This window comes from Pyrgilauda ruficollis, unplaced genomic scaffold, assembly GCF_017590135.1.
Source record: "Pyrgilauda ruficollis isolate IOZ18807 unplaced genomic scaffold, ASM1759013v1 scaffold31, whole genome shotgun sequence".
In the NCBI taxonomy this organism is placed as follows: domain Eukaryota; kingdom Metazoa; phylum Chordata; class Aves; order Passeriformes; family Passeridae; genus Pyrgilauda; species Pyrgilauda ruficollis.
In genome coordinates this window covers 6,099,605-6,117,691 of record NW_024524489.1, presented here as the reverse complement: position 1 = coordinate 6,117,691, position 18,087 = coordinate 6,099,605, and the positions used below count along the sequence as shown (strand labels likewise).

Genomic DNA, 18,087 nt, shown 5'->3' with positions numbered 1-18,087 from the left:
AAGATGTGCTCAGGCTTTTCTGTTAATATTTATCAAACAGCAAGGCAGACAGTATAGGAGTTTCATGATGCCTCTGTACAAAGGCCTTTAAATCAGCAAAAATGAATAAACTGTAAAAATGACCTAAATATGCTTGATTTTTAGATATGTCTTTATATAATCTATAGAACAGAAAGAGCTAAATACTTTTTTTTAAAGAGTCACAACTTTTTTTCAACTTGACACTCCATTTTTCATTATTATATATTCCTTGATTCATCCAAATTACATTTGACTTTTGCACTTGAAAATGTATTTTTTAATGTTTTTGTTTTATTCCATGCAGCTCTTGATTGCTGGTGAATTAGTAGATTAATGTTCCAGAAAATTATTCTTCTGAAACACTAGGAAAAAGAGAACCGATGCTTTTGTAAAAGCACTGTTTGATCTGTCAGTCTTTTCAACCCTTAGTGACAAGATTAAAGGGAAAAGGCAGAAAGTCCAATTAAAAAAAAGCCCAAGAAACTGTTCCTATTGCAAGTAATTCTCCCCAATTATTTTGGCCAGGTTCACCTTTCCTAGCCAATGAAGATGGTGTACTCGGAGGTGTGATCGTTCTCCGCTCCTGCAGGTGTTCAGCAGAGCCTGAATCCTCGCAGGAAAAGCCAACTTTACTAGGTAAGGAATTCTTACTCATTTTAATTGAAAATGAAGGGTGAAATGAAATCTCTCTGCATGTTTGAAAGCCACAGAGAAAACAAAAAGGAATTGACATAGAAATAATAAACATCTAGAAAGTGAAATAGGGAGCAAACAAGGCTAATATTAAAAAAAACTCCAGAAAAGAGCATTCTTTCTGACTCATTATTTCTAGGCAGAATTGTCATTCAGAGGATTGTGTGGGATCCTTCTACACCTAGATACAATAGTTGCTTGTGGTGAGGCAAGATGTGTTCCGCATAGGAAAAATTTAATTTATAGCTGGGAGTAGTGCATGTAGCTGTTTACTGCTTCTCATTAGCTTATTTGTGAAAAATGCTTTCTAAAAAGTTTTTTATTCCTCCTTTTTGCCGAAGAAAATATGTGGATTTGGAGGATGCATTTAAAATCTGTAAGGAAAGTTGTTTGTTGTTGTTTATTCTTGGTAATGGCCAGGAGAATTGGTTTAGGTAAGTCCCAGTTACTATGTGCATTTGCACCAAACAGGACTTTCTGCTGCCCATACTGAAATCACCTGGACTTTGCCTCTACCAGGAGCTGTCTGGTTCCAAAAGGGCTTTGCATCCCTTCATCCCTGTTTCTGTCCTGGAAACATAATCCTGCTCTTGCTGCTTTATGGCAGAAAAATGTATTATGGAAAACTATCCCGTGGTTTGTGTGGGAGAAACAGATGGGAACTGAAGGCTGTAGACGATGAGCAGAACAGGGTGGAAATACAACCCTGAGACAGTAAGGCCTCTCTAAGGGAAGGATTTTGGGATTGGGGGCATATGAATTACTTCAGGATGACACTTGTGCCATCTCCTTTCCTGTGGTGCTCCTCAGATGTGCAGCTATGTGCATTTTTATTGGGTCACACTGACCCGTCTTTACCAGAGTTAAAGTGTTTTTTTCTTTGTATAATACGCTGCTTTATTATTATTTACCCAATTGTGACATTATCTAGTGCAACAGCATCCTGCAACATAAATTCTATCCTTAAAAAAAGAGTTAAGAAAATGAAAATACAAGTCTGATTAAGTAAGAACAAACAAGATCAATGTAACCTTCAAATTCCCGAGATTTAGAAGTGAGAGAATTTTTTCTATTCATTTAATGCTTGTCATTCATGTAAGAGAACATATTCTAGTAATGAAGATGTGGCATTTTTCCCTCAAAAATTAATTTATAAAATCCCCATATATTGTGGGGATATATACTATATCTATATATATCTATCTATCTATATATATATATATATATATATATGTCTTCTATCATAAGTAAAGACTATTTGTCCATTGATTTTCTTTCCACTGAAATAACAGAGATTATTTGTAACACAGTATTTTTTCTGTACCGTGGAAATTTCCTACCTTATAATGAATGCAGAGATAATACACAATTAAACATATGTAGTATTTGTGTTGTTTGAACTGAAAATAAGTTGGTTAATACTGAAAAACTTGATGCATAGAATAAAGGACTCTCATGTTTTTGTTACAGGGATCATCTTTATTTCTTCTTAATATTGAAACAAATGGCAAGAAAGTCACTTATTAAATGGTTGAAAATATAGTTATCTGAAGATATTTCACATGTAATTTAGAATTTTCAGTAAATTCACTACCTATAGTTGCTAACAATAATTAAGGTTTGTGCTAGTACAGCTACTTCTGGTAGTTTTCAAAGGCAAAGATATAATACTTTGAGGGTGTTTGTTCTGAACTGTTTCTCAGCTTCTCAGAATTGAAAGATGAGATTAAATTTGTCTTTTAAAAAAATTCTTTCACTGGCAGTGGAGCCTTTGGGGCACCACAGAGAGGTTGGGCCCCTGCAGCACACATTGATTGTGCTGGATATGTTTCACTCTGTGAAAGCCTTTGATTCACCTTTGGTGGTATCAGTCACAAATCTGTTATGGGGGAGCAGAGCACACACCTCGATGAAGTTCATTTTTCTTTTATGATGATATCTGCATATCTGTCAGAATCTTCAAGTCTTGCTGGGATCATCTAACATTTGATCTCCTGCTCTGGTTTAATTGCTATGCAAGGAGATGTGTTTCAAAGGATAAGTGTGCTCAGCAGGCTGTGACCTTCATCAGCCACGTTAAAGGAATGTGAGGAATAGGAATGAGTAAAGGTTTTAAACCCATCTAGTGATGCTTTTTTTACAGTATGTGAAAGTCACTCTTAAAAGAAGTATGTGGAAATGTCTGTTCAAGGCATCTTGTGTAATTCATGTAAGATACCTCCCATAATCCAGAGAAAGAATTTGTGCCTCACTGCATTTTTTAAAGCCTTTTACAGAATTCTGTGAAATGCCTTAAATAATGATCAGCTATTTTTTTTTCTTTCCCCCCTTCCAAATTATGAACTTTATGAATACAAAGAAAAATGACCATGACAGAGAGCAGGAAGAAAACAGTGTGGCAGTTTATAAAGCTCCACTGACAGAGAGCTGAAGATATGAATAATGTGCTCTTTGTCTGAATTTTTTGTTGCAGCTGAGTAGGAGTGTGTTTGTGTACGTAAAGATACCTGCATATGTATCAGGCAATTAAAGATTACTGGAACAGGCTGTTAAACAGTTCATAAATCAGAACACTTTCAGACTTCAGGACAGCACCTTACTGGATTAACAGGCATTAACAATACTTGTGAGCAGCAATTAGTTTTCTTAATCATTATCACTGCAAGCATGGCAGTTGGTCTCTAGCACAGATATCCTAAATCAGCTGTGAGTGCAGTACCAGAGAGTTGGTGTTGTATATCTGCTGCTGGAAGTCCAGGTAATCAGACCTGGGAGTGCTTTGCTAGGGGTTTCTTCATCTTTCCTTCCTCTCTTACCTTTAGTAAGAGGCTCCTTACACTCTCCACAAAGAAAGGGGGTGTTTGCATCTGCTGTTGTAATTCAGCATACTTTTCAATCCAGGACTTCCTCTAATTTTGCCAGAAATCTTTCTTATTGTGCATGTTACTCTGTTTCCATCACACACCTCTCCTTTTTCTGCAGGATAATTTTGCTTTACCTGATCTATATCTTCAATTCCCATATTGCAGACTTGACTATTTCTGCATGTTTGCCTGTGTCCTTCTTGGGCAGCTAAGCCACAAATCTCCCTTTACCTGTTGATAGTAGGCCATCTGGCTTTATGCTGGTGCAGGGTGCTTTTGTCTGGGTTCGAGGCAGGCAAATACATGTTCTGTCAGCTTTTACTGATGGGTGGAACAGGCCACTGCTTTAGAAGTTGGTCCAGTTTTTAACTGCAGTTGGAGTTGATGTATTTCTCATCTTGGAGGCTCCATATCATTGAAGTAACATTTTCATTCTGGGTAATAGCTCTGCAGTGTGTGACTGCAAATACTCAGGAAAATCTTGTTGGTTTGATAGCTGCTTCTTTTGAGGTTTAATTGCTCTGGTAAGTAGTTTTTGGTCTTTGTTTTTTATCCTTGCTATATTTGTTCCTCAAGACACAGTCATGTTAAATTGAATCTTGTATTTTAAACCAAGGTCTTTTAGTAACTTCATGCATATTCCTTTATAGTGGAATTTCTGTGGAGCCATACAACAGAGAGCATGTGTGTTGGATACATGTCTGCACAGGATGGCAAAGCTAAGGTAAGCCATGAGGAATAGGCTGTAATACAGTTGGGTGGCTGCAGAAGCTAAGGAGAATTTGAATTAATGATAATGAAATAGGTAAGAAATTTCTCTAAGAGAACAGAAGAAGTAATGGCTGCATAAGCAGTTAAATGTGTCAATTGATTAGACATTTCTAATTTATTTTTTTAATTGAAGCAGTTAACAGCCCTATACTAACATGTTTCATGTTAGGATAAGGTGCCATGAACACGTCCATTCCCTCTGCTGACAGTATTTGTATTTGAATAACTTTATTCATCTTGATTCAGTTATTCTGGTACCATATTTTTGTGTGGGCATGTCTTCCTTTGGATAAAGCAATTGCACCATCAAGGAAGATATAAAACAAACTTCAACAAGTTCCTGGAATACCCTCTGTGATAAATAATTCCAGTATTACCATCCATATTTTCAGTTTCTTGGAGCCTTAGAATTGATTTTTAATAAGAGAAATAGTACGTTAAATTTGAATTTAACAGTGAAAACTGGAGAATTCTGTCATATCATGATCAAGGAGTAGTGATTAACCAAGTGGATGAGCCATCCATTATTTAGGAAAAGAGCATGGAAGGGAGAAAAAGGAGGGAACTGTAGTGTAACCACTGAAGCATTTAGGAGATATGTTTGGAGAACAGGAATGAACATGGGAGAAGCTGCAAGCAGACACTTCTGGTTTATTAATGGTTTCTGTAGGCATTATTACAAAGGGGGATGTGACCAAGGTAATACAAGAATATACAAAAGAAGAAAATCAACATCAGATATTTTATACAGCAAAACTGGTATAACACTGTTTCAAGCACTGGAATGGATGAGTTCATCTTCAAGATGTAAAATGTGCAGGAAAAAGAAGACAAAAATGCCCCAGAAAGACAAGGAAGATAACAAGCAGCTGATGAAGGAAGTGCTAGTAGAGGTGTAAGTGAAATATTTGCTTCACTTTTGAATAACTTAGGTACAATTCTTTCCAGATAGCTATACATGGAAGAGAGTGTGGTTTTACTTATTTTCTTAATATTTGTTTCAGATTTAGTTGAAAAAAAGTCCAAACTGAAGTTAAAAACTCGGATTGAACTGAGTGGAACTAAAGCAAGTTCAGCCACAGATGTTCTAATATTTGTTAGTTAGCTTTAAAATTGTTGCCTTGTGTTTGCAGTGAAAGAATAACTGAGAATAAAGGATGTGAAATGTTTCCAGTGTGCATACCTGCCTCTGACTTACACTATGAAGCTCAAAATGTTATTGTTTCTTCCTGGTAGTGTCTAATTAATAAATAAATGCTAAATATGAAATCTGTCTGGTAATGAGTATTAACATGACAGTGCCATGCCCAGAGTTGCTTTCCTACTCGCAGTTGCAACATTTGACATCTGGTGTGCATTGTTTTCATACTGCTGGTAAATTCTCCAGCTGGTAATCCTGATTGTGCTGACAGACACAGCTGCTTTTCTTGGATCACTTTTAAATTATGTTTTTGACCTTCACTGAAGAGTTAATCCCCCTCCCTTTCTTCCTTCTTTGAGTCTGTGGCCACAAATGCTTTCCAGAGAAAAACCACAAACGCTTTTGCTGCTGACTTCTATTGATCAAAAAAAGTCTTCTGTCATAAAAGCTGGAATTTCGTTCTGCTACAACTAGGACTAAGTTATAGATGGAAAACTGGGCTTGAAATAGAACACAATGTATTGCAAGTGAAAAAAAATCTCTGTTCTTTAATAGAGTGACTGTTTTGCTACAGTTAATTTTGAGTGCTTGCCATGAAAGAATAATGGGATAAGAGTTCATAAAAGTATAAAATATCACTTGTTTATGAGAACCATAGCAAAATGATTAGGCAGCAGCTTGTAAGGAAACATTTGCTTTCCTGTTTTTCTAGGGTGGTAAAGACCTTCAGGTTTTATTTCTTTCATCAGTCTAGGACTTGAGTTTTGTTCTTAAACTAAGGGGTTGTCACAGTGCCTGATTTTGAACTGGTTCAATTTTTTACTAGACTAATATTAGAGTCATATAAAGGGGTAGATACTAAAGAGAAAAGGAGCCTGCTTTACTGTCCTAGTGTGATTCTTTGAGCATGGGAGGTTAATGCAATTCATAATAGGAAGTAGCAAATGATGCTGCTGAACACCAGGGGGAAACTGTGGAGGTACAGGATGTCTGTCTTTCTTTGTTACAAAGCAAACACAGGGTAGGTGCAGCTCACCTGCAGACTCTGGTGTGCTCAAGACATAGAGACAACCAGTTATCTGTCAGCAGCTCCTTGGGAGAGGAGTGGGACAGGAAAGTGGAATCAGAGACTTGAAGTGGTTTGTACCCTGTGACCTGCTGGTTCTTCTGGCTTCTAGCAGCATGAGCTCTCCAAGCACTGGTTTGGAAGTACCCTTGCACCAGGGGTTTGTTTGCTCCCAGTTTAGGCACGACTGGGCTCTGCAGCTGGCCACTCACCTTCAGGTCAGACTGCCTGAGTGTTAGCTCACCAGCACCAAATGGCTGAGCCTGCAAGAGCTGTGCACTAATACAGTGGTTTGATTTGAAGCATACTTTCTGGAAAGGTGTCTTAAGTTTGTTGTTGTTTTTGTAAAACCAGTTGCCTGGAAAAGTCACCATTTTTTGTTGGATTAAAGTGTTTAGTTGAATGTTGCTTTAAAAATCCTGCATAGCCTTGCCAGATGAACTAAGTTCACACCTTACTGCTGACACAGTCACCTCTGTTTGTGTGTTCTATCAGCTCTTTCTGGATGCTGGAACTATTTCATCTCCTCCACTGCTCCTAACTCTGGAAGTGTCATCTCCAGCACCTGCACAGTGGATGTCCCAGTGGCTTCCCTCAGATTCTTAGGCCACAAACAGCTAATCAAGGCAGATCTTAGCTGGTTCAACTGTGCTTTTCTTTTTTTCTTGTCATCCTTCTCAACACAAGCAGCTTCAAAATCACTTGGTGTTGGTGTTTGTCACAAATTGGATGTGACAAATCTTTTTATCTCAGCATTTTGGCTCTTTCCTATTCTTGAACTACTGTGCACCAGCTGGTGCTGCACCTAACCCAGGCTGGTGCTTGGGAACCTCAGTTATCATGAGCTTAAGGGGCAGACACACTCTGCTTCAGGAGCTGCTGGAGCCAAACCTTCCTGAGGCAATACTGTGACAGGTTGTTTCAATATCAGCCCTGTTCTTTGGAAGATGAATAGGATTTCCAAAATCTCTTGAAGCAGAGGTCTTGTACCACCACCTCTGTGATGGTGGAGTTGTCACAGTAGCTGATGCTCAACTCTATCTATCCATTCCTGAGGCTGTTGGAATATTCTGGGCTGCAGCAGAGGTTTCTGGCTGCAGCTGTGAGAATACATAGGAGGAGATAGAAAATATTAGTTTGTGGATTCCCTCTGTATTCACACAGCTCCTTTTGTAGCAGTAACTGCTGCATCCACTAAGATTATGACTTCTAGAGTGAAGGACTGGGGGATTAAATAACTGCATGAACTGAGATTTTTTTTTTTTTTTTTTTTGCTTATTGTATTGTTGACTCATGAGTTACTTGATATGAATTTAAGCAATTATTTATTTTTCCAGTCCAAATTTTCTTCTCTTTCTGAGGTACTAGTTGGTCTTCAGAACAACCTTCCAGGTGCTTGGGGTTTTTTATGGATCCATAGCAGATCTAACAACTGTTCATAGCATCAGCTGAAAAGATCACCCTGTTAACTGAGGCTCTGACTTGTTCAGCATTACTCTGGCAGGGCTCAGTTATCATTTCCTATTTTCCTGAACTGACTGGGTTATGTTCTGACAGCTTCTGCATATTTGTTGTCACCACTGGGGAAGTAGCTCTACTCTAAGGTGTTGCTTCTTGCAGCTCTGTCCATACTGTCATGGGTGATGGGCAATACTTTAGGTCTTAACAGTTTATGTAGCATTTGGTAGAGCAATTTCAGAGTCAGTTTATACAAAGGGCTTGCAGACCTTCTGCTGTGTAATTTGGGGTGGGAAGAAATAATTCCTCAATTCACCCATAATGTGATTTTAAATTAAAATGAGGAATGGGAAGGAAGGGTGTTAATGGTTAGATTGCACAAGTTAATTGACTCTTCTTGGTTACAAAAACTTCATATCTTCTTGTTCCATATCTGCTTTCTCAATGGAGGGTGCTTCAAAGGAAAATAAATCCTTCAATCTCAAATGAGAGTGCAGTGTATGCCTGCAATGCGAGTTCTCATACCAGCGACATCTCTTGAAGGTTCTTGCTATGGGTAGGCAGCCTTTCCTTGATGTAGTGTTGTGTATCTGTGCAAAGTCAGACAGGAGCCCTTTTATCTCAGGCAGAGTGTGCAGAGTATTTATTTACTCAAACCCTGCAGTATTCTGTATGCAGAAAGTATAAGTGGCTGGGATACTTTTTCCTGAATCTGACCAGTGTCTTGTCATGGTGATTGAGAGTAGTTGCTGGTGGCTGATTTTTCTGCTTGAAGATAGGTAATTGCTCACTTTGTTTTCAACAGTATTTGAAGTCAAAGTCCTTTTTTTCCCAGTGCAAGATCCAGTCTCAATACTAGCAAAACGCAGTTTTGGTAATTTATTTTGTGTAAGTATTTGAAATAATTTATCAGCTAGCTATGTTTCTTACCATTTATAAATCTGCTATATGATCTCTATAAATGTTGCAAACTTTGACAATTACTGTAAATGTTGCAATATTTTTGAGTGGTAGTTCAGACTCATAGGTTTTAGTTCTTCTAACAGCTGGATGACTTAGACAGCAAATTTAAAAAGCCCAGTTGCAATATTGAATATAATCCAATTCAGTTGCCAGTTTAAATCTCTTTTTGGCAGCTATTCAGTTACTATAACATGAACTGCTAAGCTTTATGTTATGACAGGTTTTAATAATGCAAAGCTGCATAAGCTGTTCTTTCCATTCACAAATGAACCAAATTCCCATTGCTTTGCAAGACGTAGTGCAGCATTAGTGGGGAGTGTTGCATATTGCTGTGATTGCTGCAACTGCTGTCCACACCAAAAGTTGTGGTTGCAATGTTCAAACAGAAACTTTTATCTTTGACAGTTAATTTCATCTCCCAGTAGGAGCAAACATAAGCATGGTGGACAGGGAGACCATCTCCAGTCCACTTTTCCTGTGGAGGTGTAAGCTGTCAACATCAGATTTATTCGCCTTTACTGACGTTGTAAAATTCAGCAAAAGTTCTTCCCACTATGTTTGAAGTGATACATGTGACAAACCCTGATTGTAGTGATTGTTGTTGGTTTTCTGAGGATGAGCTTCTGTATTTGACTTTGTGAGTGAAAGGTCTGTGAAAGCCCTTTGTCAGGAGAAGGGCAGTTTTCCAGTGCTCATTGGGTGAAGAAACACCTCTTTGGAAGAATCCTAATTCTAATTTAAAAATTAGCGGAAAAATTTACTAAGCCTGTTTAGTGAGCAGAAATATGAAGTCAAATAATTCAGTCATTCATTTCAGACTACAGAGACAGTCTTTTAACTTCATGAGACAGGAGAAGTATATGTCACTCTTCTACTTATTTTCTTTCATCTTCACACTTGTCTGGAGACTGGGGAATCAGTCAGAAATTTTCATTCGAAAACTACTCTTTGCATATAGTGGACCATCCAGTTCTCTCATAAAAATAAGGTTTTTCTGTTTGTTGGAAATAACCTGCAGTGCTAAGATACCGGTTAAAATGTTTGGCTCATAGACCTCCATGGAAGTTAACTGGCTCTGATATGAGAAGTTAAATTTACTTTTTGGGTTGGGTTCTTGCATAAAGCCAGTAGTTCTGGAACTCTCCCTGGATTTGGCTGTCAGAGTAGAGTAGGGAAGATGGGATTGTGTGTGCAGGTATGCAAATATAAATGCAATAACCTTAGCATCTGCAATTCAAAGTGATACAAATCGCATTTGAAGATTCATTATAGGGTTTTAGAATACGTCTACAAAACCCTGGGATGCTGAGCTGATTAGATGATTGGTTAGTATGTGTCTTTAGGCTGTCTTGATACAGGTATAATTTAATTAGATATAGAAATAATTTATAGTATTATAGTTGCCCACAGAATGAATTTGAGCTTGGAAAACTGTTAATTTCCTAAGCAACCTATATGTAAAATCATTATTTTCAGTGCAGTGAGACCAGAAGTACCCCATCACTCTGTCTTTCTGTTGTTTCCCAACAAGGACAATATTCTGGAGTCTCTCTATTTTTTCCCCATTTTATTTCTTTATTAAGGTTTCACCAAACAAGATTCACATGGCATTTTCCAATGACAGTAGTTGCCAGTATTTAGTGGGGCACCTTCTCCTGCTGTACTACAGGTGTACATGCAAATCATGGTGGAGGACAGATTACCAGGAGACAGAGCAGCAGAGTTGCTGCCAGAATGGGCTCTTACTGCTTAGAAAATAAATACAGAATGTGTGGTCAGATGGTTCTGATGGTGGAAGTGTGTACCCAGCTAGAAGGCTCCAAATTTCTAAAGAATATGTGAGTTTGGTGGTACTCTCTTTCTCAGGGAGCAAAGCCATAGAAAGCAGTTTCCTTAAGGATATGGTATCTTCGGTCTTTCATTATATTTCATCTCTATAGTGTAATGAGTGGAAAGAGTTTGTTTTATAAATTATTCTGTCTAAAGCACATCCTGAGTGTGTAATAAGAGTGCTAAACACATAAAGTACTCCCTAGATTTGCTTAAGAACTGAATGTGCTGCCATCTGGTAGTTGTACTCTGTCCTCTTGGCAGCATTTGATTGATTTCAGCTTTCTCATGCAGCACTGTCTGTCTCTTGGCTGAAATTTTATATATTCATTTTACATTATATTTATGCTTTTAATGAAAGAAAAATTCTCTTAAGTTGTTGTGACAAACTGATACTTTTATGTGAATAGAAGGTGGAGACTAGTTCTTTAAAAGAAAATGCTTTTCATATTCTTTGCTCTCAAGGTTGCTTCAGAATCCTTGTCTATGAGACATGAAGTAATATAAGTCAAAAAGATGAAACCATAGTAGCTGTATTCCATGTATTCCAGAAAGAGCTATTAGTTTTGTAAGCAGTAGGGAACTTGGCAGTGTGCATCAAAAAGCACTGGGAGAGAGCAACATTCCAGTGTCTGCAGCACTGGGGCTGGGGAGATTGGTAGTTCACGATGTTGGTTTGGTTAAGAGGGAAAGAGGGAAACACTGAGTGTTTGGATGACAAGAACACAGAGCAAGAATCAGCATCAAAAGGTTGGTTAGCCCTTTTGGGCTTTTTAGAGGGGTAAGAAGCAAAAGATCAAATGTTTCTTCCAGCATTTACGTTTTTTCCTGTGGAACTGTGGACAAGAGGTTCCTTTTCTAAGCTGCAGCAACAATCTGTGGTGACTGACTGGTGTCCCAGATGTTGGTACCTCATCTCCTACTGGAACCTCACCAACCTTGCTTTTCTCTGGGAAGGCAAAGCAAATCAGAATATTATTGGGACTGTAAAATGCCTATATATGAAGCTAAAGATGTGGATAACTCATCATTCTTAATCTACCATTCTTTGACATACACTTTCTTCAAAGAGAGGCTTCTGTGGAGTTGAGTGGAGGATTAATTCAGGAAAAATATTTATTTTCCTTTTTTTTGTGGTCCCAGGCACAATTTCTTCCAGGTGTGGGTTCATTCAACTTGTAAAGCTTACCGACTAATCGAGTTCAATTAAAACCTTTCCAGTGTTGTTCTTTATTTTTATGTTTCTAGAATCTAAACCTAATTGACTATACAATCTGGACTTAATGTAAAATACGATGTTGGGATATAAAAATGTAAGGAATTTACAAATAAGTTCTGTGGTTAATTTAAAAATATTCAGTGTTCTTTGATGTTTCTTTTTATTTACTGGAGTTTGTTCTTATGGTTAAGAACAAGTGAGGTATAAATGTAGGAATTCATTTGGGAGTTTTCTACAGTTGTCTTGACATGGCAATGTTACCATTTCAAATTATTTATTAAGTAACATCTTAAACATTATCATCTTAGATCTGTCTCATTTTTGTTCTACACAATGCAGCCATTGGTGAAAGTAGTAAAAAGTAGTCAGTGTAAACCAGATCTGTATTTACTCCATCATAGAAAGTATGCAAATAAACAGGATGCAAGTAAAGGCTTTAAGAAATGCTTTGTTATATGTGGTTTCAGTGTTTCTGTAAATGGAAATCTTCACATGCTGGTGTATAGTGGTTTGGGGTCTTGTGTATGGAGAATGTGTTCCTCCTGACATAGGAAATGAGGTTTTCTATAGGAAATGTGTTTTGGGTGGCTATTTAATCATAGATACTTTCTAATGTATTAATTGATAGTGGCTACCTGCTTATCCCCTCTTGTACATTTTCCTCCCCTTGCTCAAAAACTTATTAGGATTATCTCACTGGTTTGCTCTGATTGCAGTACCTTGCTGAGCAACAAGTGGCATTCTTCCTCTGAGGAAACAAATTTGCTACCATGCCCATCAAACAGTGCTGCTTTTATACTGTCATCCTTTTCATTTAGAAATTTTTGCAGACCTGGGAAAATGTCATGGATCTGTCAGTCATAGAATGAAAAATACCTTTCTTCCACTTGATTTTGTTCCTTTTAATTTTTTTTTTAGAATTTATGAAATGACATCTACAGAAAAATTGTCAGTTACATTTTGAGGGAAACTGTAACAGATTTGAACAGATTATTTTCTTCTTGGAGTGGTAAATCACAGTTGTAACTGAAATTGTTCTGAAAGTAGGAACCTGTTCATATATCAAGCAGGAAAGCCAGATATCAAAGTTTTAGCAATAAAATGAAGACATTGAAGTGTTTTAAATTTAATATTATTCTGTGATTTAACAGAAAAGGCGGCCACCTAAGTGCAGGCAGCAGGATACCCCACCTTATCAAGAAAGGAATTAAAAGACACAAAATGTTTCTTCAATGTAGTGGACTGAGTTTAGAGTCTCAAATCACTTTCTGCTCAGTTGATGCAAATTTTTCTTCCTGAACTTTTACATTTGTATTTTTTGTGACAACCCATTGTCTCATTGCAAGTTATGCATTTTGCAACTACTAAATCTTTTAAATGGGCTAATGTATGTACAAACAAATGTGTGGTGGGCTGCACTTAGAGAAAGCTGTAGTTTCTAAATGCCAGCAACATTATGTTGTGAGCTTTATACCATAGTAGGAATCATTTCTAGTTCCTAATTTAATAGAGCATGAACAGTTTCCACAGTGTAAACACATGTGCGAAGAGAATAAAAAGTCATTACTCTTAACAGCAAGTTGAAGTCTTTTCATAAGCAGATGCTTTTGCCCATCAGTAATAAAACATACCCCAGTATATAAAGGATCATTAACAGATTTTTTAGGGTCACTGAATTACAATTCAGTTATAAACTGGAGTTTTGTGTACACAGACAAATGTACCCACTTCCTGGCTGAAATATTCCATTGCCTTCTCAAAGGTTTTTAAATTTTTCTGTGGAAAAGATGCCTGTTGGCAGAAACACAATTGGTTTTTGGGTTGATTTATTTGGTAGCTGGCAACAGGAAGTTTTTGGAGTTTTTTAGGTGGATGTGCAGGTATTTTTTGCAGAGAAGTTTCTTAGTTGCATCCTGGTCATTGCAGTTGCCTTATCCTCTGAAGTGTTAGTTTGTCAAGTATTTAATTCTGTCTGAGGTTTCTCAAAGGTGTATTTCTGTATGCAGTAGTAAAGACTTCTGAATGGCCCTAAGAAATAGACCTATAAACCATGAAATGCCAGAAGTATTTTCTTTTGTCTTCATTCTGGATATTTCTTTCTACTTTCAGTTCATTGATTCATCCAATTTGCCTTTTCTATGCATCTGTCATGGTCTTTCTCTTCATGTGTTAAACATTAATGCAAACAAAATAGAAAAAGAATCTCAGTTGCTTTTCAAGTTGCTTTGTAGTTTGTCCTCAGACTTCAGTGAGAGAACAGCTTAATTGTTCAATACTTACAAGCTTACTTTGTCCTGCATAATTTTGCCTTTTCTCAGTCCATAATATTCTTTTGACTTTTCCACAGACTCACATTTCAAGACTTCCTCCTGGAGCTGTGGCAGGACAGTCCGTGGCAATAGAAGGAGGAGTTTGCAGGCTGGAGAGTCCAGAAAGCAGCTGATTCTTCACTTCATTGCAGAGAATGTGAATGACTCTTTGTACAATAAGTTTTTTTTTGTGTTTTAACAGATGTTGGAAATTCTGCTTTTGTTTTATACTCTGTATTGCAACCATGTGCACCACAACTTGAGACAAGTGCTGCTGTAGTTTATGTTCTCACTCTGTGAATGGGGGTTGTGTGCATGTTCATTTTGTCCCACAAATAAAATAGGAACACTCCCCAGTTGTGCAAAGATCATGTATAATTAATTATTGCATTTTCATTTTTCTGTGTTGAAAGATAACCAAAAGTTAAGAAAAAATAATTTAAATATACGGTCACAATTGTCATTCATATTCTAAATTTAAAAGTAACAGGCCTTTGAAGTGGCTTTATAATTATGCAAAAAATTATTATGGTTTCTAAGTTTCTTAGTGGTTTAAGGAAATCCAGAGGTGATTTAAACATGAATTGTTTTTTTCCTCTCCAGTAAGGAGGATTTTTTTGTTGTTCAAAGAATGGTTTCAGTGAAACAAACTAGAGCCAAATTAAGGCTCAAATTGTTTTTGAATAGTCTTATAGGTCATATCTGTGTTCCCAAACCAAGATGTTAATAGCTCCAAGCTGTATGTATTGCAAAAAGCTATATGAAGATAATGTATCGTTACGCAGTCTTTATGTATAATGGAATATTACAGTGTAAATAAGAAAACAAAGTTTATGGAAAGATTCGATATTATTCTTCACTTCTGCTTTAAATCTATTTTTAAGAGAGGTACAGAAATGAACATATTACTGGATGGGAAGTGCAATGTGTATCAAGTGGCTGGTGGGAGGTCTGATACTGAGCTTTCGTGTTGGTAAAGCAACTTCCTCATGTCCAGCCGCAGCATGGGTATTTATATAACTGTGTGTAATATGTATGTACTGTGCATAACTTTACTGTAACTCTTTTGATACCTTGAACAAACCTGCAGTGTAAAACAATGTAATCCTTGTCTGCCTCGTGAAGCATTGGCAGCTGAACTGTCATTTGTCACCAGTTTGGCTATGTGAGCCAGGTTGCCCAAGTCCTAAAAGCGAGTTCTGATGTAAAACCTTCCACTCAGTCCTTTTTCCTTTCACAGCACTGGCAGCAATAGAAGACTTTTGTAATTGATTCATTGTCCTGATAAGTATGCCAAAGAGAAACTAAAATAGTTCATCCTTTTCCCTGGTGGATATTTGATAATTCTGTTTTCAGAAATAGTGGATGAATAGATATTCAGACTGTATTCGCTTAATCAGGCATTGTACTTGCCTGTTTTGTAATATTGTGCCTGCCTATAACAGACATACTTGACTGATGAAATGGTTATATTGATTGTAGTACCAATCTTTCATGGAAAAGAATAAAAATTTTTTAATGGCCTGAGTTAATTTTCGCTGTTATACTACAGCATACATTGAGATGCTGTCATCTGTGTATGGTTTTTTAATTGTGACCTCAATGTAGCTGTAGTTGAAGATATTTCAGTACAGTTCTGTAAATAATATAAACCAGCAGATTTCCAGATTGCACAACAACAACGTGGAATGTGCCTGTCTTGAAATAGTTTGTGCTGAAATACAATGCTTGAGGTTGGATCCTCAGTGGTGTACTCATGGTTTGAAGAAGTGAAGGACTCTTCACTGTGTAGTGAGTGAAAAATTGAAGATCATGTATATGGGTTTGTACATAGCCAAATTTTAAAGTGGCCTTTATGTTAAAAAAAGCTAAAGGAACAATGTTAGCCTGCTTTTATTCTAAAAGTGCTTTTCTGTACTGACATCATACAGAAATTTTGGCATAATTTCACTCTTTCTTGCCATAAGCTTGTAAAATATAAATTCATAAATGCTTTCTTCCCCTTACTTGCTTAATCTCTCCTTTTGGAGGCTTGGATTCCAGCATAGGATTTTTGTGGTTTGTTTTTACTTTATTTTTGTATCTGTACAATATTCCAATCAATTTTTTTTTCTTCTTTTTGGTGCAGAGTTTTCTACTTAAGGTACATATGAGAAGAAAACCAACTTAGCATGTATGAATTTTGTTATCAGTAATTGTGAAGATTGGCAGGAGTAGAATTTGCTATCAAACTCCCACTTAAACCAATGAAATATCTTACACGACTTTAATTATGCATCTAATTGTGCTACTGGTTCTATTTTGAGCTTAAAAAAGAGGCTTATGAAATATAAATGGTGAGGAGGGACACTGCAATGACATGTTCTGTAGGCCCTGTGTGTGATGAGTAACCATTGCCACTGGCATAAGCAGATAGAGCCCAAGAGGAAATTACACAGTGGACAGCAATAGCTGCTGAAATTGTAAAGGAAGGGTGAGCAAGTGAAATACATAGAAATAAAATTTGAATGCTGTTGATTTTATACCCAAAGACACAATTACGTGCCCTAAAGGATCAGCAGACAGGTTGGTACCAGAGTAGTCCTGTTCAGTCTTTAACCATAACAAATGTTCCTGCTTAAAGTTTCTAATAGGCTAAGCCAAACCTGACACATAACCCATTTTTGTCTTTGCTCCTGTGCCTTAACAGCATAAGCCTGCAATGAGTGATTTCAAAGGGCTCCAACTGAGCAAGTTATGGAAGACAGGCTTGTTATGCTAAAAAAAACTTAAGAGGTGATTTGAATTCCAGTTGTGGGGATTTTTTTGTTAGTTGGTTGGTTGGTTGGTTTGGGATTTTTAGATAAAAACCCTTTACAGTTCTGTACAAATGAAGACTATGCTTTTCTGCTGGTAAATTAACCTCTGGAAATGCTGTGGCACATGAGAGATTTGACTGAGGTGGAGGATGAGAGGACTTTGTTTAGAGGAGCTGCAGCCATTCACCTGTGAAGGACAATACAGAGGGGTGCTGTGAAAAGAAGGAAGCTTAAAAGAAAACAAAGCTGGTAATAAATCTTGGGTTCCTAGCAAGGTTGGGCTAACTGCTGTTGTTAGTTAAAATGTGAATTAAAAGCAGAATATAGAAAAAATAGACAAAGGAATTGGTGGTTATGGCATTACAGGTACAATATTTCACAGTGGCACGTGGTAATTGTGCAACTGGACAGTCTTTGTAACCCAGTTTTGAGCAGGATGATGCAGGATGAAACTCTCAGGTGTGTTATGAGACTTTAACATGCTTGTTAAAGTGGAGGCTTGCAATTTAATGATTGCTTTTTCTTCCAGTTGTTATGTGAGTTGTTTACTTTGAGTTAGTGAGCTAAATCAAGAGTTCTGTCATTCAGTGGTAGCAGGATTGATCTGTTGAAAGACACTGGCCAGTTTTTACAGCATTGTGTGTGCAAATAACTGAGCACCTACTTTAATTATGCATCTAATTGTGCTACTGGTTCTATTTTGAGCTTAAAAAAGAGGCTTATGAAATATAAATGGTGAGGAGGGACACTGCAATGACATGTTCTGTAGGCCCTGTGTGTGATGAGTAACCATTGCCACTGGCATAAGCAGATAGAGCCCAAGAGGAAATTACACAGTGGACAGCAATAGCTGCTGAAATTGTAAAGGAAGGGTGAGCAAGTGAAATACATAGAAATAAAATTTGAATGCTGTTGATTTTATACCCAAAGACACAATTACGTGCCCTAAAGGAT

The 18,087-nt window shown here is 37.2% G+C and overlaps 1 protein-coding gene across 4 annotated transcripts in view; it reads left to right on the top strand.

The window, feature by feature from the left end:
- TASP1 (taspase 1) overlaps positions 1 to 16,341 on the top strand; it is a 78,422-nt gene extending 62,081 nt beyond the window's left edge. For 3 of the 4 annotated variants that reach the window (XM_041474130.1, XM_041474128.1, XM_041474126.1), the window contains 3 exons: positions 547 to 657; positions 4,229 to 4,302; positions 14,374 to 16,341. In XM_041474130.1, coding sequence (XP_041330064.1) covers positions 547 to 657; positions 4,229 to 4,302; positions 14,374 to 14,469 — 281 coding nt within the window. In that variant the 3' untranslated portion in view covers positions 14,470 to 16,341. Of the gene's footprint in view, positions 1 to 546; positions 658 to 4,228; positions 4,303 to 5,100; positions 5,217 to 14,373 lie in introns of those variants that run through there. The other variant, XM_041474129.1, reaches the window with a different exon arrangement.
- The last annotated feature ends 1,746 nt before the right edge of the window (positions 16,342 to 18,087 follow it).